Source organism: Pelobates fuscus, chromosome 7 (assembly GCF_036172605.1).
Source record: "Pelobates fuscus isolate aPelFus1 chromosome 7, aPelFus1.pri, whole genome shotgun sequence".
Classification (NCBI taxonomy): Eukaryota; Metazoa; Chordata; class Amphibia; order Anura; family Pelobatidae; genus Pelobates; species Pelobates fuscus.
In genome coordinates, this window is record NC_086323.1 from 93,979,336 (window position 1) to 94,006,285 (window position 26,950).

At 41.3% G+C, this 26,950-nt stretch overlaps 1 protein-coding gene across 1 annotated transcript in view; it reads left to right on the forward strand.

Annotated features, from left to right (window-relative positions):
* Positions 1–9,861: 9,861 nt before the first annotated feature.
* Positions 9,862–26,950, forward strand: part of PRG4 (proteoglycan 4) — a 73,223-nt gene continuing 56,134 nt past the window's right edge. Inside the window, exons 1-2 of the mRNA XM_063426208.1 lie at positions 9,862–9,873; positions 10,524–10,621. Of these exons, the coding sequence (XP_063282278.1) occupies positions 10,549–10,621 (73 nt within the window). The 5' untranslated portion in view covers positions 9,862–9,873; positions 10,524–10,548. The remainder of the gene's footprint in view (positions 9,874–10,523; positions 10,622–26,950) is intronic.

The window sequence follows — 26,950 nt, forward strand, 5'->3', positions numbered from 1 at the left end:
CAATTAATGAGCCGGGTGCCCAGGCTAAAGGGCTTTTATTTGGTGACTCTTTTGTAAAGGAACTAGGGTCTTTTGTACATACCTTTACGGCCCTAGATAAGGCGCAGAATAACATGTGCAAGGTATTTCACCAAAATGTTTTTGCCAGGGCCGGAAGAGGTAGGAGCCGTCTGTCCGGCCGTATGCAGAGAAGTTTATACAGACAGAACCAAGTTTCCTGTACCGGAAGAGCTGGATTCCAAGAGCAGAGGGCCACACCAGCTTTCTTCCCCCAAAGGGGCAGATCCTGGGTCGCTAGGGGCATCCGAGGAGCTCCTTATGGAAGACGACCTTCTGGTAAGTGTCTACTATTCCCCTTCTTCCCTTCAGGGTGTGGGGGGCAGACTCAGACATTTTTCCAATGTGTGGTCGCATCTGACATCAGACATCAGATGCTTGGGTTCTGCAGGCGGTAACAGGGTACTGCATAGATTTCGTATCACACCTGATTCAACTCTCCCTACACAGAGAGATTGTTTTTTCCCAACTAGACGCTATCCTTGTATCCAAGGAAATCCAAGATCTGATGCGCAAACAAGCCATCACAGAGATCCCGTTCAATACTCTGGGGTACGTCAGCAACCTCTTCCTAGTACCCAAAAAGGCAGAGGAATGAGGCAAGCCATAAATTTGACACAGTTGAACGCCTATGTGGCCTATCACCACTTCAAAATGGAAGGCATATATTGCCTGCGCGACCTCCTACAACCCAAAGATTGGATGGTCAAGTTAGACTTACAGGAAGCATACCTCATGATACCCATATCAGACAGATGCCAAGATTTTCTCCAATTCACGTGGGAAGGAAAGAAATGGAGGTCCACATGCCCCCCATTCGGACTGTCATCAGCCCAATGGTGTTTCACAAAGGTTATGAAACCCGTGATTACCTTACTTCGGAGTCGAGGAGTGCGACTTATCAACTATCTGGACGATATCCTCCTGCTAGCCCAGTCCACCGGCTTTCTCCACACACATCTCGCATGGACTCTGACGCTGTTGCAAAACTTAGGTTTCCTTTTAAACTGGGAAAAAATCGATCCTGACGTCGGCTCGGAACATCAAATTCCTAGACTTTACACCTTCCAAAGTTAAAATTACTGAACATCAATCGTACATTGGCTGTTCCCCAATTCTCTCTCAAATACCTGGCACGAGTCATCGGACTCCTTGCAGCTTCCATCCATGCCATATTCCCAGGCCTAATCCATTCTCGGGGTCTACAACGACTTCAAGTCTCTCACCTCAGAGGCGGTGCATCATACGGGGATGTGGTAACGCTGGACGAAGAAGCGAAAGACGTACTTCGCTGGTGGCTCATCCATATGGAGGCTTGGAATGGGCGCGCTATTTTCGGAACAACCCCAGATCTGATCATAGAATCAGATGCAAGTTTATACAGCTGGGGTGCACGCTGTGGAGATACCTCCACTGGAGGCAGATGGTCGGACCTCAAAATGACACTAGACATCAACTGCTTAGAACTTTTAGCCAGGTCCTTTGCAGTACGCAGTTTATTCCCGACTCATTCGCAATGCACGATTTTATTGAAGATGGACAACGTGTCCACAATCAGATATATAAACCATCTGGGAGGCACGAAATCCAAAGTGTTAGCAAACATGGCACGAGATTCTGCCTTTTGCACAATATCTCAGTGACAGCGGAATATATCCCAGGACTTTCAAACACCATTGCGGATTGGTACTCCAGACACCTCAGGGACTTCAGTGACTGGAGCCTGCACCCAATGACATTTAAGAACATCACAGATACCTGGGGGCCTCTGGGAGTAGACCTATTTGCCTCCCAATTGAATGCTCAACTCCCTCATTTCTACAGTTGGAGACCAGATCCTTCGGCTCTTGCAATGAATGCCTTCCTCCAGGATTGGACCACGGAGACGAATTACGCATTCCCTCTGTTTGCAATGATTCCCCATTGCCTTCTACATCTACGACGCAAAAAGGGCACGTTGGTCATTGTGACGCCCCTATGGCCATCCCAACCATGGTTCCCTCACCTTCTGGAGATGTCAATAGACTTCCCATTCCTCCTCCCATCGTACTACTCCCTTCTCCAGGACCTGGATGGACAACCTCATCCCTTAATTCTGCAAGGCCTTCTCAGGCTTGTGGCGTGGCTGATTTCAGGGGACCTTGGTCAATCAAAGACGTTCCGCAAGCGACTCTCAGACTTCTCGAGACTGCATGGGCACCCGGAACGAGACACGCTTATAAATCTGCTTAGAATGCATGGAACGGTTGGTGCGTGGGAAGAAATCTGGATCCCTTATCGGCTCCTTTGACAGTCATCTTACAGTTTCTGACCTCACTTTTTGAAGCAGGAAAAGCCTACCGCACGGTTAACCTGTACCGTTCGGCGCTCTCCGCTGGACATCAAGGCATCGATGGGAACGCCATCGGACGTCATCCCTTTGTCTACGTGGAATACGATTTTCCCGTCCACCGCTCCCTCGGTTTTCTACACTCTGGGATGTTTCCATTGTCCTCCATTTTCTAATGTCATGGCCGGACAATAGTGATGTCCCGAACGATTCGCTGCGAATAGTTCCTGGCGAACATAGCTTGTTCGCGTTCGCCACGGATGGCGAACATATGCGATGTTCGGTCCGCCCCCTATTCGTCATCATTGAGTAAACTTTGACCCTGTACCTCACAGTCAGCAGACACATTCCAGCCAATCAGCAGCAGACCCTCCCTCCCAGACCCTCCCACCTCCTAGACAGCATACAATTTAGATTAATTCTGCATTCAAAGCTGCATTCTTTTTTTTATTCTTTTTTCATTTTCTTTTTTAGACAGAAGTGTGTTATATTTGAGCATGCTAGGCTGAACGTGCGTATATCATGGCTAGTTGCACTGAGGGTATGAGTAAATAGCAGTACATTGTTGTGAAAGATGGCTGACACATGGTCTGCAGCTCTGCTCACTGCGGTGGCTGGCCGGGCAGCCAGGAGGGGCCTCGCACCCGGCGGCATACCGAGCAAGCCGCCGGGCCCCCTCCTGGTGTCAGGTCCTCGGTCAGTGACCGAGGACCTGACACAGTCTGCCCACAGGCGGTTTAGGCGGCCGCCTAAGGCCTCATGCTGGCTGGGGCCTCGCGGCCGCCTAAACCGCCTGTGGGCAGACTGTGTCAGGTCCTCGGTCACTGACCGAGGACCTGACACCAGGAGGGGGCCCGGCGGCTTGCCCGGTATGCCGCCGGGTGCGAGGCCCCTCCTGGCTGCCCGGCCAGCCACCACAGTGAGCAGAGCTGCAGACCATGTGTCTCACGAAAACCGGCCAATCAGAGCGTTGCCGCGGGTCACCACGCAACGCACTGATGGTCTTGCGAGATTACATGGTCTACAGCTCTGCGGAGCTGCAGACCGGGAGCAGTGGCCACCGGACCACCAGGGAGCCCACTGGACCACCAGGGACTAAAGGTAGGCTCTCTCACCCCCCACCACACTCAGCCTCCCTACCACCCTCCCCACCACCCTCAGCCTCATCACCCTCCCTACCACCCTCAGCCAGCCTCACCACCCCCCCACCACCCTCAGCCTCACCACCCTCCCCACCACCCTCAGCCTCATCACCCTCCCTACCACCCTCAGCCTCCTCACCATCCCTACCACCCTCAGCCTCACCACCCTCCCCCCCACCCTTAGCCTCATCACCCTCCCTACCACCCTCAGCCAGCCTCACCACCACCCTCAGCCTCACCACCCTCAGCCTCACCACCGTACCCACCACCCTCAGCCTCATCACCCTCCCTGCCAACCTCAGCCTCCTCACCCTCCCTACCACCCTCAGCCTCCCCACCCTCCCCACCCCCCTCAGCCTCCCTACCACCCTCAGCCTCACCACCCTCCCCACCACCCTCCACCTCACCACCCTCAGCCTCCCTACAACCTTCAGCCTCACCACCCACCCCACCACCTGCAGCCTCACCACCCTCCCCACCACCCTCAGCCTCCCTACCCTCCCCACCACCTTCAGCCTCACCACCCTCCCCACCCCCCACCACCCTCAGCAACCCCCACCACCCTCAGCCTCAGCACCCCCGCCACCCTCAGCCTCACCACCCTCACCACCCTCAGCCTCCCCACCCTCCCCAATACCCTTAGCCTCACCACCCTCCCCACCACCCTCAGCCTCACCCTCTCACCACCCTCAGCCTCACCACCCCACCAGCCTCAGCACCCCCCACCACCCTCAGCCTCAGCACCCCCACCACCCTAAGCCTCAGCACCCTCAGCCTCACCACCAGCCTCAGCCTCACCACCACCCACCACCCTCAGCCTCACCACCCTCAGCCTCACCACCCCACCACTCTCAGCATCACCCTCCCTCATCACCCTCAGCATCACCCTCCCTCACCACCCTCAGCATCACCACCCTCACCACCCTCAGCATAACCCCCTCACCATCCTCACCACCCTCAGCATCACCCCCCCACCCCAACCACCCACAGCATCAACCCCTCACCATCCTCAGCATCACCCCCACCCCCCTCAGCCTCACCCCTCACCACCCTCAGCCTCACCCCCCACCCCATCAGCCTCACCCCCCTCAGCCTCACCACCCTCAGCCTCACCCCCTCACAACCCTCACCATCAACCCCCTCCTTCTCACATCACCCCCTCCTTCTCCCATCACATCACCCCCCTCACTCTCACATCACCCCCTCACTCTCACATCACCCCCTCATTCTCACATCACCCCCCTCACTCTCACATCAACCCTCCTCACTCTCACATCAACCCCCCCTCACTCTCACATCAACCCCCCCTCCTTCTCACACCCCCCCTCCTTCTCACATCACCCCCGCTCACTCTCACCATCACCCCGCTCTCCCTCTCACCATCACCCCCCTTTCCCTCTCACCATCACCCCCCTCACACCATCACCCGCCATACACACAACACATTTCAGTCTCAGACAAAAACGCAAACATGCTCACAAAGACATACATTCTCACACACAAGGATACTCTCTGTCAGACACACTCTCAGGCACATACACAGGTAAACTGTGCATCAATGTGTATATGTGACACTTTTGTTAGTGGGGCCTCATGTTTGAGTTTCGCCTAAGGCCTCATAAAGTCTAGAGCCACCTCTGTTGCACGTTATCAACTGTGTATTTATATCAGCAGCTCCACCACTAGTTATAAAAAAGTGTGAGTCGCCCCATGAGATGAGACTAGTGAATAACATAATACATGAATGGTTAAGGTAAAGGCATGTAAGGAACTACGACAATAAACTATTTAGGAGGTGAAATAATTACATGTTTAAACGCTTGCTACTTTACGATTCGTTAATGTGCAGAGAGCAGTTCATGTGATCAAAGGCATGGTGTGGAGGATCGGCTATAGTGGGACATGCTTGGCAGGCTGCTGTTTACTGCTTGTGCTCATCCGATCCCTTCTGGGCGCCAGGTGCAGACCCTGGGAGTCCCTGATACCTGGAACAACAAAGGCAAGTCTCTGGCTGAGTGCTGGGTTCGCGGCTTGAGGTGGTGGAAGCTTGTTTTGTCGGGTGGTCGGATCTGTCCCGGTGGTGCTCACGTCCGGTGCGGGATTGTGGTGGCTTAAGGTGGAATGGAGTGCTTGACGTGGGGCAGGCTCTGCATTTCTGTTTGTGCCTCCGGTCCCGTCTTCGACGCCTTTTGCGTTGGTGGATTTTAATTGGGACTGCTTCGCTTAGCTGTGGTGGAGCTTGTTGGGGCTGTGATGGAGCTTGTTGGGGCTTCCTACTTGTTATTTGCTTCCAAAATTAGACTCAATATCCTGCCATGCTTTGCTGGTACCAGGAGGACACGCGGCTGCCGCCATATTGGGAGAGTCACAGATGAGTATGTCAGCCTGGGCGGCTGTGCTCTGTGCATCCATTAGCTCCAGACAGCCTCTCAGGGGTGGACCGGGATAACCCCTACCGGTCCGAGGGGGGGGGGGTAACGGAGCTCCTGCTGGGCAGTAGCTGCTCCTGGGCATCCTAGGATCGGGATATCGGCCGCCTCTCCCGCCCGGTGAGCACCAGGCCACACTTGCCACGCGGAGGTAAGTAAGACTCTGTCGAGTTGCTGACCGCTATTAAGCATGTCGGGTCGGTCAGGTAGGAGCAACATTGCTGGGTCATCCCCTTCTGGGGTGAAATTCGCTTGTTGATAGCTGCTTAAAGTGAGATATTGAGGGAGCTCACACAAAGTGCGTCTTTCCTCCATGACAGCTAGGCCCCGCCCCCGGAAGCTGCATTCTTAGTGAGAGGAGGGACAATGTAGCTGCTGCTGATTTAATAGGGAAATCGATAGCTAGGCTAGCGTATTCAGTGTCCACTACAGTCCTGAAGGACTCATCTGATCTCTGCTGTAAGGACGCCCTTTTTAGGGCTAGAACATCAGTCTGCTTTTTTTTTTTTTGTGTAATCTAATTGCAGTTGCCTGCCTGCCAGCGTGTGTGTCAGGCTCACAGCGTATACTGTGCCCACTCATATCTGGTGTCACAATAGCTTGCATTTGAAAAAAAACAACACTTTTTTGACTGTAATATAATAGCAGTCAGTTTGCTTCACACGTGTGCGTTTCAGGGCCTGCCAGGGCACAGTGTCACACCAGTGCAACTCATATCTGGTGAAACAGTAGTGTACATTAAAAAAAACCTAGAAATTTGACTGTAAAAATAGCAGTCAGTTTCCTTCACACGTGTGCATTTCAGGCCCTGCCAGGGCACAGTGTCACACAGTGTGCAACTCATATCTGGTGTAACAGTAGTGTACATTTAAAAAAAAAAAATACAGGGGGCTTGTTGTCACCTTTCGGGGCTGGGTGGAGGAAGAGACCTTCAATGACATCAGTGAGGACAAGGAACGGGACATGGCTAGCTTGGTATCCAACCTTGTGCAAATGGGGAGTTTGTGGTTGTGCAAATGGACTGTTTGCGGTTGTTTGCGGTGCGTTAAATGGGGAGTTTGGCCTGTCACTGTGAAGCGGGCGTAACCCTTACACTACCTGATCCATACAACATCATACCTGATGTTTTAAAGCACGTTATTCCAAACAATTTAGGAATGTTAGGTGATTTATGCCCTTTATGGATTAAAACCAGACTCTGCATCAACTATGTAATTTTCCATGGGAGTTTTGCCATGGATCCCCCTCCGGCATGCCACAGTCCAAGTGATAGTCCCCTTGAAACAACTTTTCCATCACTATTGTGGCCAGAAAGAGTCCCCATGGGTTTTAACCCCTTAAGGACACATGACATGTGTGACATGTCATGATTCCCTTTTATTCCAGAAGTTTGGTCCTTAAGGGGTTAAAATTCACCTGCCTATTGAAGTCTATGGCGGTTCGCCCGGTTCGCCCGTTCGCGAACATTTGCGGAAGTTCGCGTTTGCCGTTCGTGAACCGAAAATTTTATGTTCGCGACATCACTCCGGACAACTCTTCATTATCACTCAAACAATTGTCAGCAAAATTAGTCATGCTCTTCTGCCTTATATCATGCAAAAGAGTCTCGGATGTTCGAGCTTTGGATACAGACGCTAGATCCTTTACACCAGAAGGCGTCCTCTTTGATGTCTCTAGAAGGACCAAAACGTCTTCCAAGTCAGTACTATTCCCGGCCTTCCCACAAAAGCCTCTATTGTGTCCAGTTCATGGGAGTACGAAATCCGTACAGCTCCGCTCCGCAATCCCACGAAACCGCAATTATTTATCTCTGTCCGCAAACCACATCTTCCAATATCATCACCCTCTTTAGCCAGATGGATCAAATGGATTATGACATTGGCAGGCATCAATACTTCCATGTTCTCTCTACATTCTGTTTGTGGAGCTATGGCCTCAAAAGCCTCTGTGGTAGGATGTCGCTTGGAAGATATTTTAAGAGCGTCCGATTGGTCTTCAGCATCCACTTTCCGTGACGTCTACTTTAAACCGATTGGACACTTTGCTGGATCAATTATATCACATCTTTAAACCAGCATAATAGGAGCCTCCGTGTCTTAATAAAATTACCAGATTTTACTATTTACGTGACGTGAAGTCATGATTTTATTAACGACACGGAGGCGAGTATTATCCCTCCCACCCCTCCCTGGATGGTGTTTCACCTAGGTAAGTTAGTACGGTAAGTTAACTTGATTTAGATTTCCCACTGTTAATGTAATGGGTTTTGACTATACATGTTGGGTTCTCACTTCAGACAGATTGACTTAAGATTAGTTGCAGTGGATATTGCCTCATAAATGTATAACATGGTATTTATGCATACAACCAGTTTTATACTTGGATATTACCATATTCTACTCTCTTTTACAGCCTAAATTGAAAGTTCATCCATCGATGACTTCTCCCGTTGTTTGGATTACTTCTCTCGTTTGGATGGCGGTACAAATTCGGAATCGCAAGAAAGAGGAAATTGTCATAAGAACACCGCCTATTATGCTGGAGAGTAGAACCTGATTGGCTGATTGTTTGCCAGGGAAGATATGCGTTTCCTGTGTTCATATTGTTGTTAAAGTATGTGACTGTGCATGTGTTTGTCTATATGATTGTGAGTGTGTCCATGTTTGTATTTGAGTGCATGTATAATTGCATGTCTGTGTAAAACTGTATGCATATCACTGCATATGTATGTGAGGGCACAAAAAGGGTAAAAAGATTCAGAAACAGACAAGGGGTGGGAGGGCTTTAAGACATAGAAGTAATGTGCGTTGAGAGACATACAAGAGGGTGAAAAGGGTGAAGAGACACACAAGGTTGATTGAAGGGGAAGCTAGGAGAAACACACAAGAAGGGTCAGGAGATACACTCACAGGGATAAGTGGATGTGGAGCAGCACATAGATGTTTAAAATTTAGTAGTGAGGGCGTTGCCAACATACATATTTGCCCCTAGTGCTAGGTTACCTAAGTACACCTTTGGTCACAACAGGGGTAATTAACCTTGCCAGAAAAGTATACTTGCCTGCCATTTTAATGCTTCAGTCTTACTGGTGTGTTATTGTTTGGAACCAGTATAATAAATAATTCAACTTATTTTCAATTTTTGGAAGATCCTTTTAACCCCTTAAAGGGTTAAAACACAAGAAGAAAATTTTCCATCATGCTGGCCTTTTACTTCTGAAGCTATGTCCTTAAGGGGTTACAATAACATGCTAAAATAATAGTAATATAGAAACACTGAATTATTAATTGTAGTTTTGTTGCAAAATTGCTCTTATCTCCTTCATGTCCGTCTGTCTGTATGACAGATCGATCTATCTATCAATCTTTCGATCTGTCTATCTGTCTGTCTATTCTATCTATCTATTTATCTATCTGTCTGTCTGTCTATTCTATCTATCTATCTGTCCGTCCGTCCTTCCGTCAGTCTGTCTGTCTGTCTGTTTGTCTGTCTGTCCTTCATCCTATTTATCTGTCTGCCTAGCTGTCTGCCAGTCACAAATGATGAAATAGAATAATACTATTTTAAGTATCCTAAAATGTAATTTAACTGGAAATGCATTCACTACATACATGTCTGTGAATCCATCAGACACCTTTATTACTCATTATACGTTATTGATAAACTTGTTTATATGATTCGCTCACTTCTAAGGCTCTTTTTAATGTGGTTTTGAATATTGCACAATTCTAGTCAATCTTGCTACATTTTCCAGTAGTTATGGAAAGTTAACTTTCACTAAGTGAATGGTGAACTCCCATTTTCCATTCATTTCTGTCTGTGACTGACTGTGGCCATCACCCAGTATTTCCAGGACTATATAAGACTATAAATTCAGTCTGCAAGCATTTCTCCAGTGCATCCATCATCTTTCTAGGTGAGTAGAGAATAGAACTGAATAGGACCTGCATCCTTTACACCTGACCCATTTACCTGTCTGATCAGTTGACTTGGATTTATTTTATTAAGCTTCTGTTTGTTGATTTATTTGGTGAATTAGGGAATAATTTACTAGGGGGAAATCTATTGTTATACTTTGATATATATAATATATTAAATATATTATTATATGTTAAAAATATTCAATTATTATTTACATTATATATTATAATATTATTATTGGTATTATTATTTTTATATTATTATTTTATATTATTATTTATAGTTACCTGAACAAGAAAGTTTATTTAATTTCCGTGATAAGTGGGAATATTTCCTTATACCCAAACCTATTGCAATATTTAGACCTGGAGTAATATATAGAGCCAATAGTAAATTAAGTTTATGCAATGTCCAATTGGTTGATTTATTCAAGTTTATTAACTATACAGGAAATTGCTCATTTTAAGTATAGCCAAACTGGGAAAATTATTGATCAAGAGGATTTCCCCAATTTATATGGTTTGTCTTATAAATTGGATACCTTATTTAATTCTCCGTAGTTCCCATTTGAATAAATAAGTCATTTTTTAAGAATCTAAAACCTTCAGACTTTACTGGATTCATTGACTTAAATGTTTTCAACAGTTTTCATGCAAACGTGATCGACACCATGGACTCAAAGACTCTCTATACACGGCTGGCTATTTGTATCCTGGTCTATATCTCTACAGCGTCTTCTCAAAGTAAGAATATCAAGTGCACAATACTTAATCATTCAGATCCCTTGAACATTGGAATTACAAGTAATATTTATTGTTCTCATACATACTGCAACAAAAAAAAAGATACATTGCTATGATAATGGCATTTTCTTTGATTAAAAAACATATATTTATTTACATTTATTTAAAATAATAATAGAATAAATTAGAATCACAATTATTTTGACAGCTTTGTCTTTGTCTAACACTATAAAATAATATACAGTTACAGTAATACATTGGCCCCTAACGAAACCCTCCAAACACCATAACCACGTCAGCATTCCGTAGTATTTATGGTACCAGGAGTGCCATGGCACTGTCCAATTTAAGCAGTCAAACCATTTCCTAATGAATTGACAAGTTATCTGTTTTTCAGCAGGAACCAGTCATCTCCTCCATGAAATCCAGAAACTCTCTATATTGAGCTGAGCCCAGCTTAAATCATTGGCTAGGAGTGATTAGCTAATGACCTGACCCTCACAGCAGGGAGCCGTAGTGGTTATGGTGCTTGGAATGTTCCTTTAACTTCTCTGTTGGAGAGAAGCTGGATCATCATGCTATTTCCAGTAGGCCCCCACTGGTTGTAACAAATACATAATTTCTGTGAGATGCCATAGCAGTCTTGCCATCCCCAATGCACTAGAGATTCCTCTGACCGGACAAAGTGCCTATAAACATTTATTTCACAGAATGTATTTCTCTTTATGATATTACTGTAGAAGAATGGGTCACTGACCTAATTGTACAGTTAAAAAAGACTGAATCATTTATTTTTATTTAAGAATGGGACTTGGTACTTGTACCATAATCTGAACTGAGGTTGGTCCTTAGGGGCAGGTGAGGCAGTGCTATTTAAAATTCTTGTTACAAAAAAAAAGGCTAATGAAGTGAAAAGGTCTAAAAAAAAATTGTGTCTGTCATGACTATGTCTGCAGTTCCCTTTTATGATGTCTGGAGGTGTTGCTGAGGAACAGGGCAAATTGTTATGCTAAGGTTTTGTCAGATTTGTGAAAAAATGCCAATTTTCTGGGTGTAGATCCCTCTTACATTCTTTGTATGAGACAATCAAGTCCTAGACACCCTAAATGACAGGTCTGCATATTATCCTGTCTGCTAGGACTGTCATTAAGTATTAGCACCGGGTGTGATTTGGACCTCTTTAAATTGGAAGTTGTTTTGGTGACTATAGTGTCCCTTTGCGCTTATGGTGTTGAACAGGGCATGACGTTTTCATTGGCTGAGGGTTTGAATACATGAAGTTAAAAGATCAGTGACCCATCTTTAAATTTCACCTGCTGCCACTGAACTTGGTTTTCTGACACCTCAGTTTTATTGGATGTCAATAGTTAGATAATATTCAGTTTTTGGTATATTTGTGGACATTTGCCATATTGTGGTTACAACTTTTATCCACAGATACAATCCCAATCTGTACTAATCCCATTACATGATTGTAAGTTAAATGTGCCCTCCAAGCACTGTAACCACTACAGTTTATTATAATTAGTGATGTCGCAAACATGAAATTTTCCGTTCGCGAACAGCGAAAACGAACTTCCGCAAATGTTCGCGAACGGGCGAACCGGGGAACCGCCATAGACTTCAATAGGCAGGTAAATTTTAAAACCCACAGTGACTCTTTCTGGCCACAATAGTGATGGAAAAGTTGTTTCAAGGGGACTAACACCTGGACTGTGGCATGCCGGAGGGGGATCCATGGCAAAACTCCCATGGAAAATTACATAGTTGATGCAGAGTCTGGTTTTAATCCATAAAGGGCATAAATCACCTAACATTCCTAAATTGTTTGGAATAACGTGCTTTAAAACATCAGGTATGATGTTGTATCGATCAGGTAGTGTAAGGGTTACGACCGCTTCACAGTGACAGACCAAACTCCCCGATTAACGCACCGCAAACAACCGCAAACAGTCCATTTGCACAACCGCAAACTCCCCATTTGCACAAGGTTGGATACCGATCGATGGTTCAATATTCTGAGCCCTCTCTGATTTACTGTACACGACTATTCGATATTCCCACAAATTTTATATAGCATTTTATGTTTGTTTGAGACCTTAAAAATATTGGATATCGCTAAAAATCATGATCACTATATACTTTCTCTACAAACCTCTAACACGAACCAAACTACTCATCCATCCGCTATACCACTTTATCCCACCTAGAACTAGTGCCCAGTTAAAATACTTGACTCTTACTTACCCACACTCAGTCATGCCACACACATTTCACCCCTACTCTCACTGAATCCCTCTGACTACGGCTAAATTAATCTTCTACATCAGAACACTTCTCCTAAGATTGGGTTGTATCCATGTCTCGGGTCTTTCATTTAGAATAGGGGCAGCTTCGGTCTCCTTCAACACTGACACTCCAGTGCATATTATTAAAAGATTGGGCAGATGGAAATCCTCAGTCTACAACCGATATATTCCTCATCCCGAGAAAGAAATGAGGAAAGCTTTTAAAAGCCTTCCTAAGCCTAGGTATAATAAACACAGATTACTTGCTATGGGAGGATAATGTATAATAAACACAGGTTACTGGCTATGGGGGGGATAATGTATAATAAGCACAGGTTACTGGCTATGGGAGGATAATGTATAATAAGCACAGGTTACTGGCTATGGGAGGATAATGTATAATAAACACAGGTTACTGGCTATGGGAGGGATAATGTATAATAAACACAGGTTACTGGCTATGGGGGGATAATGTATAATAAACACAGGTTAATGGCTATGGGGGGTATAATGTATAATAAACACAGGTTACTGGCTATGGGAGGATAATGTATAATAAACACAGGTTACTGGCTATGGGAGGGATAATGCATAATAAACACAGGTTACTGGCTATGGGGGGGATAATGTATAATAAACACAGGTTAATGGCTATGGGGGGATAATGTATAATAAACACAGGTTACTGGCTATGGGAGGATAATGTATAATAAGCACAGGTTACTGGCTATGGGAGGATAATGTATAATAAACACAGGTTACTGGCTATGGGAGGGATAATGTATAATAAACACAGGTTACTGGCTATGGGGGGATAATGTATAATAAACACAGGTTACTGGCTATGGGGGATAATGTATAATAAGCACAGGTTACTGGCTATGGGAGGATAATGTATAATAAACACAGGTTACTGGCTATGGGAGGGATAATGTATAATAAACACAGGTTACTGGCTATGGGGGGGATAATGTATAATAAACACAGGTTACTGGCTATGGGAGGGATAATGTATAATAAACACAGGTTACTGGCTACGGGGGGTATAATGTATAATAAACACAGGTTACTGGTTATGGGAGGGATAATGTATAATAAACACAGGTTACTGGCTATGGGAGGATAATGTATAATAAACACAGGTTACTGGCTATGGGGGGGATAATGTATAATAAACACAGGTTACTGGCTATGGGGGGATAATGTATAATAAACACAGGTTACTGGCTATGGGAGGATAATGTATAATAAGCACAGGTTACTGGCTATGGGAGGATAATGTATAATAAACACAGGTTACTGGCTATGGGGGGATAATGTATAATAAACACAGGTTACTGGCTATGGGGGATAATGTATAATAAGCACAGGTTACTGGCTATGGGGGGGATAATGTATAATAAACACAGGTTACTGGCTATGGGGGGATAATGTATAATAAACACAGGTTACTGGCTATGGGGGATAATGTATAATAAGCACAGGTTACTGGCTATGGGAGGATAATGTATAATAAACACAGGTTACTGGCTATGGGAGGGATAATGTATAATAAACACAGGTTACTGGCTATGGGGGGATAATGTATAATAAACACAGGTTACTGGCTATGGGAGGGATAATGTATAATAAACACAGGTTACTGGCTATGGGAGGATAATGTATATTAAACACAGGTTACTGGCTATGGGGGGGTGGTTAATGTATAATAAACACAGGTTCCAGCTATGGGAGGGATAATGTATAATAAACACAGGTTACTGGCTATGGGAGGATAATGTATAATAAACACAGGTTACTGGCTATGGGAGGATAAGGTATGATAAACACAGGTTACTGGCTATGGGGGATAATGTATAATAAACACAGGTTACTGGCTATGGGGGGATAATGTATAACAAACACAGGTTACTGGCTATGGGGGGATAATGTATAATAAACACAGGTTACTGGCTATGGGGGGATAATGTATAATAAACACAGGTTACTGGCTATGGGGGGATAATGTATAATAAACACAGGTTACTGGCTATGGGGGGATAATGTATAATAAACACAGGTTACTGGCTATGGGGGATAATGTATAATAAGCACAGGTTACTGGCTATGGGAGGATAATGTATAATAAACACAGGTTACTGGCTATGGGAGGGATAATGTATAATAAACACAGGTTACTGGCTATGGGGGGATAATGTATAATAAACACAGGTTACTGGCTATGGGAGGGATAATGTATAATAAACACAGGTTACTGGCTATGGGAGGATAATGTATATTAAACACAGGTTACTGGCTATGGGGGGGTGGTTAATGTATAATAAACACAGGTTCCAGCTATGGGAGGGATAATGTATAATAAACACAGGTTACTGGCTATGGGAGGATAATGTATAATAAACACAGGTTACTGGCTATGGGAGGATAAGGTATGATAAACACAGGTTACTGGCTATGGGGGATAATGTATAATAAACACAGGTTACTGACTATGGGGGGATAATGTATAATAAACACAGGTTACTGGCTATGGGGGGATAATGTATAATAAACACAGGTTACTGGCTATGGGGGGATTATGTATAATAAACACAGGTTACTGGCTATGGGGGGATTATGTATAATAAACACAGGTTACTGGCTATGGGAGGATAATGTATAATAAACACAGGTTACTGGCTATGGGGGGATAATGTATAATAAACACAGGTTACTGGCTATGGGGGGATAATGTATAATAAACACAGGTTACTGGCTATGGGGGGATAATGTATAATAAACACAGGTTACTGGCTATGGGGGGATAATGTATAATAAACACAGGTTACTGGCTATGGGGGATAATGTATAATAAGCACAGGTTACTGGCTATGGGAGGATAATGTATAATAAACACAGGTTACTGGCTATGGGAGGGATAATGTATAATAAACACAGGTTACTGGCTATGGGGGGATAATGTATAATAAACACAGGTTACTGGCTATGGGAGGGATAATGTATAATAAACACAGGTTACTGGCTATGGGAGGATAATGTATAATAAACACAGGTTACTGGCTATGGGGGATAATGTATAATAAACACAGGTTACTGGCTATGGGAGGATAATGTATAATAAACACAGGTTACTGGCTATGGGGGGATTATGTATAATAAACACAGGTTACTGGCTATGGGAGGATAATGTATAATAAACACAGGTTACTGGCTATGGGGGATAATGTATAATAAACACAGGTTACTGGCTATGGGAGGATAATGTATAATAAACACAGGTTACTGGCTATGGGGGGATAATGTATAATAAACACAGGTTACTGGCTATGGGGGGATAATGTATAATAAACACAGGTTACTGGCTATGGAGAATAATGTATAATAAACACAGGTTACTGGCTATGGGAGGATAATGTATAATAAACACAGGTTACTGGCTATGGGAGGATAATGTATAATAAACACAGGTTACTGGCTATGGGGGGATAATGTATAATAAACACAGGTTACTGGCTATGGGGGGGATAATGTATAATAAACACAGGTTACTGGCTATGGGAGGATAATGTATATTAAACACAGGTTACTGGCTATGGGGGGGTGGTTAATGTATAATAAACACAGGTTCCAGCTATGGGAGGGATAATGTATAATAAACACAGGTTACTGGCTATGGGAGGATAATGTATAATAAACACAGGTTACTGGCTATGGGAGGATAAGGTATGATAAACACAGGTTACTGGCTATGGGGGATAATGTATAATAAACACAGGTTACTGGCTATGGGGGGGATAATGTATAATAAACACAGGTTACTGGCTATGAGGGATAATGTATAATAAACACAGGTTACTGGCTATGGGAGGGATAATGTATAATAAACACAGGTTACTGGCTATGGGAGGGATAATGTATAATAAACACAGGTTACTGGCTATGGGGGGATAATGTATAATAAACACAGGTTACTGGCTATGGGGGGATAATGTATAATAAACACAGGTTACTGGCTATGGGGGGATAATGTATAATAAACACAGGTTACTGGCTATGGGGGGATTATGTATAATAAACACAGGTTACTGGCTATGGGGGGGATAATGTATAACAAACACAGGTTACTGGCTATGGGGGGATAATGTATAATAAACACAGGTTACTGGCTATGGGGGGATAATGTATAATAAACACAGGTTACTGGCTATGGGGGGATTATGTATAATAAACACAGGTTACTGGCTATGGGGGGATAATGTATAATAAACACAGGTTACTGGCTATGGGAGGATAATGTATAATAAACACAGGTTACTGGCTATGGGAGGATAATGTATAATAAACACAGGTTACTGGCTATGGGGGGATAATGTATAATAAACACAGGTTACTGGCTATGGGGGGGATAATGTATAATAAACACAGGTTACTGGCTATGGAGAATAATGTATAATAAACACAGGTTACTGGCTATGGGGGGGATAATGTATAACAAACACAGGTTACTGGCTATGGGGGGATAATGTATAATAAACACAGGTTACTGGCTATGGGAGGATAATGTATAATAAACACAGGTTACTGGCTATGGGGGGATAATGTATAATAAACACAGGTTACTGGCTATGGGGGATAATGTATAATAAACACAGGTTACTGGCTATGGGGGGATAATGTATAATAAACACAGGTTACTGGCTATGGGAGGATAATGTATAATAAACACAGGTTACTGGCTATGGGGGGATAATGTATAATAAACACAGGTTACTGGCTATGGGAGGATAATGTATAATAAACACAGGTTACTGGCTATGGAGGGATAATGTATAATAAACACAGGTTACTGGCTATGGGAGGGATAATGTTTAATAAACACAGGTTACTGGCTATGGGAGGGATAATGTATAATAAACACAGGTTACTGGCTATGGGAGGGATAATGTATAATAAACACAGGTTACTGGCTATGGGGGGATAATGTATAATAAACACAGGTTACTGGCTATGGGGGGATAATGTATAATAAACACAGGTTACTGGCTATGGGGGGATAATGTATAATAAACACAGGTTACTGGCTATGGAGAATAATGTATAATAAACACAAAAAAAATAATATTAATAATACAAAAAAATAAAGAATGCAGCTTCAGAATTAATCTAAATTGTATGCTGTCTAGGAGGTGGGAGGATCTGGGAGGGAGGGTCTGCTGCTGATTGGCTGGAATGTGTCTGCTGTCTGTGAGGTACAGGGTCAAAGTGTACTCAATGATGACGAATAGGGGGCGGACCGAACATCACATATGTTCGCCGTCCGTGGCGAACGCGAACATGCAAAGGTTCGTCATCACTAATTATAATGATTATGGCAAATGAAAGCTGTGGGTGCAATCCCTCTAGATGTTGTCAATCGTATTTTATTAACAACCTCAGCCCATCCATCCAATGAGAAGCTGTGAGCCTTGATAGATAGAAGGATTTGTTGTTGCTAAGTTGCCTTTCACCCATTCAGCACTGTCATACTGCCATTAACCCATTCCACATGGTTGAAATGCCATTACACATTCAGAGTTACAAATTGGCTGTGAAAGATTTTAGTTCCTCCAAAGCGACACAGATAGGTTTTATGTATAAAGACATTCTAGACCACAGTATAATATTCACAGATTTTTGCTTTTGTTGTTTATTTCTTTATTTGTGTGTTTTGGTCATAGATTGCATACAACTATGCTTACACAAGAGTTTATTAACTAAACTGGAAATGGTGGAGAATTGACAAATGAAATGAAAAAAAAAAAACTCAAACTCGGCTCTATTTACATCTATTTTGTTATAAAGTTGGCCAATCGCTTATTATATCTTCACATTTCTCATTTTAGTGAATAAATCACAAATCATGTATATCCTACTTACATAACAAAAATAAGATGTTTGCTCTCCCATGTATTACCTGTGTTTCTCTCTTTTTTATAAACTGCATTAGGAAAAAAAGTTAATTTAAAAAGTAAAATGTGGGTGATTATTATAATTCAAGTACAAGTGATGCACATATTTTTACTTTAGTTTGATTGTGTTGATGTAAATTGTGTACCCTGTGTTTACAGAACAGCATATGTTGTTTTTCTTAAAGAATAGCATACGTAGTCATAATTTAAATTTAAATATAATAAAAAGTAAAACACGCATCAATATTTGCCTTTGTTTAGCTTTTTGTCAGGTTATTCAATAAACTGCGGATTTCAAATGTTTCGCCAAAGGCATCTAAATTTGAGAACTTGTCCAAGACAGTTTATGACTGATTTAAAAAACCTTCCAAATGATTGAATAGTGTTAGAGAAACTTTCCGAATAATTTATCTCCAAAAGTACCCATAGACCTTCAAGGTGGCCTCGCTACGTAAAATATTAAAAAAAACTTAAATGAGTGTTAAATCATACCAAATTCCATTAATTCAAGGCCTATGTTTCCAATTTAAATACTCGGTCCTCAATTCCCAGGTAAATTCCCAACAATTCACAGTCTACTGCAGGTAGACTCCAGATGTTGTGGACTACCTCTCCCACAATGCTCTTATAGCCATACAATGCTGGCAAACCACCAGGAGATGTAGTCCAAAACATCTAAAGTGCCATAAATTTCTAACCCCTGGTTTAGTAAGTAACCCTGAGGTTGTGTTTGTTTTTTCAAACCTTAACCCCTTGAGGACGCAGGACGGTTCAGGACCGTCATCGGCATTTTTCCCTTGCCGACCGACGACGGTCCTGAACCGTCCTAAATTTAAAATGTACTTACCCGATCGCCGTCGTTCCCCTGGCGGCGATCGGCGGTGCTCCCGGTGTGGGGAGACTGCCTGCAGCCCAGACAGTCTCCCCATGGCGGTTTAGGACCCCTGGGGCCATGTGATCGCCCAACAGGGCGACCACATGGTCACAATAGGTGTCCTAGTCTCTGCCTGCAGGGGGACTGTCTGTGCTGACAGGCAGTCTCCCTGCATGTGTAAAATCATAAAAAAATGTAAAGTTATAGTTAATAAAAAAAATATATATTATTTTATATGTGTATATATATGATATATAGACATATATTATACCTATATAATATATGTCTATATATCATATATATAATGTCATGCTAAGTGTATTTTTATATTAATATGTACATATATTAATATAAAAATACACTTATAATTAATTTGCACACGTATATATATAATATATATAATAACTATATATATTGTATATATATATATTATTATAAAATACGAATAATAAATAATTTAAATTAAATTAAAAAAATTAAAAATAATAATACATTTTTTTAAAAAAATTATATATCTATACAAAATTTTATTCTAACTGTATTTTGATATTAATATATATATATTTATATCAAAATACACTTAGAATGAAATTGTATATATATCATTGTATATATAAATACCGGTAACTAAAAAGAATGCGAACTATTCATATGTCGATATACAAAATTACATAAATAATTATATAAATATACACGTAGACTTCAAATATATAAATATGCATATATATTTAAATTCTACGTGCGTATTTAGGTAATATTTTTACATAATTAAGTTATTTTATTGATTGCAATTTAAGGGACCTGCCTGCCAACCCAGGCCGAAAGACCAGAGAATTTAATTTGCTATCACTGTATTTTACCCTGTAACGTTCTACGACACCCTAAAACATGTACATGGGGGGTACTGTTTTACTCGGGAGACTTCACTGAACACAAATATTAGTGATTCAAAACAGTAAAACATATCACAGCGATGATATTGTCAGTGAAAGTGACTTTTTTTGCATTTTTCACACACAAACAGCACTTTTACTGATGATATAATTGTTGTGATACATTTTCCAGTTTTGAAACACTAATATTTGTGTTCAGCAAAGTCTCCTGAGTAGAACAGGACCCCCCATGTACAGGTTTTATAGCGTTTTTGAAAGTTACAGGGTCAAATATATAGGTCAAATATTTTTACATTGAAAATGGCCAGGTTGGTTACGTTGCCTTTGAGAGCGTATGGTAGCCCAGGAATGAGAATTACCCCCATGATGGCATACCATTTGCAAAAGAAGACAACCCAAGGTATTGCAAATGGGGTAAGTCCAGTCGTTTTTAGTAACCACTTAGTCACAAACACTGGCCAAAATTAGCGTTCAATTTAGTTTTTTACTTTTTTCACACACAAACAAATATGAACGCTAACTTTGGCCAGTGTTTGCGACTAAGTGGCTACTAAAAAAGTCTGGACATACCCCATATTGAATACCCTGGGTTGTCTACTTTTAAAAAAATATGTACATGTGGGGTGTTATTTAGCAATTTATGACAGATAATAGTGTTACAATGTCACTATTGATACATTTTAAAAATGTATGTTTTGAAACCGCAATATCCTACTTGTACTTATAGCCCTATAACATGCAAAAAAAAAGCAAAAAGCATGTAAACACTGGGTATTTTTGAACTCAGGACAACATTTTGAATCTATTTAGCAGTTTTTTCATTCCCTTTTGTAGATGAGTAAAAGATTTTTCACATAAAATTCAAAAAACGTGTATTTTTTTCAATTTTTCATCATATTTTTTCATTTTTTTTAAATTAAATTACATGAGATTATATAAATAATGGTATGTAAAGAAAGCCCCTTTTGTCCTAAAAAAAAACAATATATCATTTGTATGGGAACAGTAAATGAGAGAGCGGAAAATTACAGCTACCACAAAAGTGTCAAAAAGATGCCTGGTCGCAAATGTACAACATCGCAAAAAAAGTCCAGTCCTTAAGGGGTTAAAGGTTATTCAGTAAATTGTCAGTTGCCAGGAATTCACCAAAAAACTTGAAATCTAAGGTTGGATCTTGAAACATCAACACCTTAGACACAAATTTCAGTTTGGCTGTTCTAGCCTCAAATTTCCAATTCTGAGATTAATTGCCAATAATTCAAATTTTAGTGAGTAATCATGATTATGTGCGTACACATGCAAGACTTTATTTAATCAGTTATTTATTGACATTGAATTGTCAATTGTTGACCACATTGCCAAGCTGGATAGTTGACCAACTAGACTGTTTTCCCAAGTAGACTACTTTGGCCTTAAATTTGGAACTCTTTCACAAGTTCTACAGAAATCACAGTAGAGTTTAAATAAATAACCCTCTAATCTGAAGCGTGTAGGTTTTACTTAAAATTATACGTCTGTTATTCCTTATATATCCTGATCCCCTTTTCATATCTAAGTTACTGAAAAAGGTATTTAAAATACTATATGTGTATCGTGATTATATTGGGTTTTTTTTTCTTGATGCATGCATCACTGTAAATATGTTTATATATTTGTTTGGGTTTATGAAGAATGAATTGTTTGCCAAAAAAGGTCTCTCGTTGTGTTGCAAGTTTTGTACTTACAGCAGAATCTTCACAGTTTTTGTTTACGGAATAGTGTCTGTTGTGTTTATTTATAAAGCAGCGACTCTTGATTATACATACAGAGTAGCATCTGTTGTGTTTGCTTACTACATAGCATCTGTTAGATTTGTCCACTTGGTTTCAAACAAATCACAATTCATCTTGACTTGGGCGATTGGTGATTCAACCAGATTGCGCAACTGTGAAACGCTATATGGACAAATCACGAAACAAACTATATGGGCAACGCACAAGCCATTTAGTTTGCTTTTCGATTTGGAGTTCCATCCGTGATGCCAAAAAAACAAAGGATAACAAAAAGATAATTGATGGCTAATGGCCATTAAATGTTTATTATTCACAGATCAAGTGAGAAGTGATCAATAAAAAAACTGTTAAAAATAAGAACAGTAAAAAAAAAAATCGATATTTTATATATCTAACTAATAAATAAATATATATTTTTGCTTCTCCTTCTTTTTTCCTTCTATTGATTACTTCTTCTCACCTGTTATGTGAACCAAATGGAGTGAAAATATGTTCAGAGCAATATATATATATATATATATATGTTTGTCTCCTACTCCCCATTCTGGTGTCTCTTACCCCCATGTAGTTTCCCCTTCTGTCCCATGTGTCTTCTGCCCCATTTGTGTGTCTCTTACGATCCATGTAGTGTCTTCTTCTCCCTCGTGTGTCTGTTATGTGGGTTAGCATTAGCTAGGGGTATCGGGCGTATCAAAATTATCTAGGTATTCTGCTTTGTTGTTTTAGTAGTGTGCTGGCTTCTTCATTCATGTTTATTTCATGAATGAACTATTTGTGTTTGTACTTAGAAAGCAATGATAATCCTTATAAATAGCTCTGGACTGATATGTGATATTGACATGACATGCTTTACTATTGGCAGAGTAAGTCAGTGACATCTTTCCACTGTAAGGAACATAGCAAAGGCAGTCAAGATCATTGTGCGGCAGATTATGCAAAGAGCATAAAAAAATGAATAGCAGACCATTAATTCAAAGTATGCAATGCATAAGGAGCATAGATAAATATGCAATACATAGATAGCATGTTTCATGTAGAGCTTCTTTTTTAGAGATACCTAAAACATTAAAGATTTGGAAATGTGAGTGGAGACTGTAAAGTAATAGACATTAAAAAATATGTTTGCATATATTGGAGAACAATGGTAGAAATCAATACAGGACAATCACACAAGTAAACATCAAATCCAGCATATATACCAAGGTGATGTGCTATCCCTGATGCTATTCTGCATTAGACTCTGCCCCCTCAGTCAGATCATCATGAGACATGTCATGATTCCCTTTTATTCCAGAAGTTTGGTCCTTAAGGGGTTAAACTCATCAATGAGGCTCTAATCCTAGCAGCAGAGAAACAGGCACTCAGAAACAGATTAATAGAAGCAGAGGTCAACCACGCCAAACAGGACCCAAAGGCACACTGAGGCCCTCAGAGACGATCCAGCTAATCAGTACCCTAGTAGAAGATGTCAGCAAGGGCAGCATACACTGAGAGGCATAATGAAGTTTTTAGGATTGTGTACAGAAACATCTGCACCAAATATAGGCTGGATCTGCCGGGTGGAAGGTGCCATAAAGGTTAATGAAAATGACAGGGCTAGGATAGGGTGGGACTTTTAGATCAATTAATGACAAACAAGGTCTATAAATGCAAAGAAAGAATACGATGAACAAAACTAGACCAATGTTGGTGCTACCATACATGGAGGCAGCAAACTTCCTTACATTCAAATAGTATGCAAAATAAGTCTGCCACATGGCCACTGGTATGATACAGGCTTTAACTGAAACTCCAAGTTACAAGGACAAACATTTCAGCCTCGCCATGTGCCCTTTGTCAAGTCAATAAAAGCCTGCATCCAACCAGTGGTCATATGCCTGAATGTATTTTGCATACTATTTGACAAATATGTACTGGCCAACCAAGAAGACGTTGTGGTGCTGGACAATGAACGGAAGACTGAAGTAGTAATGGATGTAGCACTACCCAATCACCATAACATCAAGAAGAAAGAACATGCAAAGGTGGACAAATGCCAAGGGCTTAAAGAGGAGCTGGAAAGAATATGGAAAGTTAAGGTCACAGTAGACTTAGTGGTGATAAGCAGCACTCATGGCTGTAACTCCCATGTAGGGAGAATAGCTTCAGCAGATTCCAGGTGGAACATCCAAGATTTCTGTCATCAGACAACAAAGTGTCTGGACCCAAGAATAAGAAAAACACAAATACAACCAAGTAGGGATAAACATCTATTTATGTCTATAAATCGTTACCTAACTCAAAGCATTTGTATAATTTATGGCATTACGTACTTATGGTATGCGTGGAGCTCTCGCCATTTCTCCTCTCTCTTCATGATTGCTATTCAGCAACAATGTTCTCTGTGGGCCATGTAGGCTCCTGACTAATGTATAATTTACGAGTATCATATACTGATCTGGACTGACTTAAGCCATGGAAGATAATTAATTCCCACTGGTTTAACCCCTTAAGGACACATGACATGTGTGACATGTCATGATTCCATTTTATTCCAGAAGTTTGGTCCTTAAGGGGTTAAGCATGGTTCTGGAGTGAAAAGAAAACCTAAAGCTCTATTTGACTAGATGTCAATATGTTTATTCATTATATAGGGTGGCCCAAAAGTAGGTATACCATTGAATCAATTCAATTCCTCACAACAGATTACCTAGTACACATACACACTGAAACAGAACAATGTGGCAATTGACTTATACCTACTTTTGGGGCACCTTATATATAAATAGTTTTGGGTTATTATAGAGTATTAAAGCAAGCTGATGGATAACATTGCGTAAATACCATTTCTAAGTAATTTATCTAAGCATTGTCATCTCAATTCTGAATACGAAGGTCTATCAAGTAAATTTTCACCTACCATCATCTGATTACACACAGAGTCTTACATAGTGAGTCAGAGTCAATTACTAGCATTGAGCAATGAGGAAAAAATGAATGATGCCTTCCCCGGAAAACAAGTAATATTACAGCTGACAGATAATTAGTGTGCACTTTAAGATGTAATCATTTTTTTGAGAATAAATATAACTTAAGTGTAGGTTTTGCCATAATCAACTACAACGTGGAGCCAAGAATATTTCAGAAAAAAATTATAAATTAAGGAAAATGTTAATGTTCATAAAAACTGAAATTAACCCATGAAAAAAAAGAAAAAAAAGTGGAATTTTAGCTTTAATATGAGGGTATAGCAACAGACATAGTTCCTCTACTATAGGGGGCAAAAGTCAATAAACAAATTCATTTTTGTAAATGTATGCAGATTATTTAATTTCATGACTGCATAGTGCGGTACCATACATATTACATGTTTCTGGGTATCTGCCCTGGTGATGCCCCATCAGGCCAGTACCTGGTTCGGTGATTTCTTATTTTGAGAATGTTTCCCTTCATTCATGTCCAGTTGGATTCAAGTCATTAGGTTGACTTGACCTATCAACTCATTATTCTTTTTTTGGTCCTTGAAAACCTGCTTTGTTGCACTAGCTATATATTTATGAAGGTCGTTTTCTTGGTGTAATTGGAAATGTCTTCCGGTGTTTTCAAGTAAGGACCTGTTCCAATCAGAATTCATTTTGCTAGTGTTATCAGTAAAGCAAGTCCAATCTCGTGGCCACCATAGATCTTCAATCCATAACATTACCTCCACCATGTTTCACAGATTAAATGGTATACTTTGGATCATGTACCATTCCTGCCTCTCTCCATTTTTCCTCTTTCTATCATTCTGGTTCTTGTTTCTTCTTTTTTTTTTCAGAACTGTCCAGTTTTTTAATTTAATTTTGAACCCTACAATCTTTTTGTCACTGTCCAGATATTCATGGTCTGCACTGTATACATAACACAAGATATTAATGGACTGCACTGTATACAAGCACAAGATATTCATGGACTGCACTACATACAGTCTAAATTAGAGGTTGGCAACCTTTGGCACTACAGATGTTTTGGACTACATGTCCCATAATGCTCTTAGCTATAATAGCTATAATGCTTGCAAAGCATATGGGGAGATGCAGGCCACAACACCTGGAATGCTGAATGTTGCCTACCCCTGGTCTAGATCAGTGTTACCAAATGTTGTTATGTCGACACCTGTGTACTATTTAGAAGGGGGTACTATTTGGGAGAAAACCACTAAATCAGTGCTTTATTTATAAGAGTAATGGTTTTGGTATATATCTATACATTACAGTTGGCACTTATACTATTGGAAACACCTGCTGGAATTTTCCTTTACTTAAAATAATGATTATATTCAATAAAACCTTCTGGGTTTTCAGGTAAAATAGGACCATTAATAACAGGCAGTGCTATACTTGTCTTAGCTGTCTATAGTTTATGGCTAACCCTTGGGTTGGGCTAGTGAAGTTGCCATTTTGATGGCAGCATCATTCCGCGTAAAACAGTGGTAGCAATGCGTCTGCCTCAATGGGTTAGCCCATAGTCTCCCTACATGAATTGTACCTAGCACCCTCAACAACTAATTAATATCTAGGTTCTGGGAAGGATTTA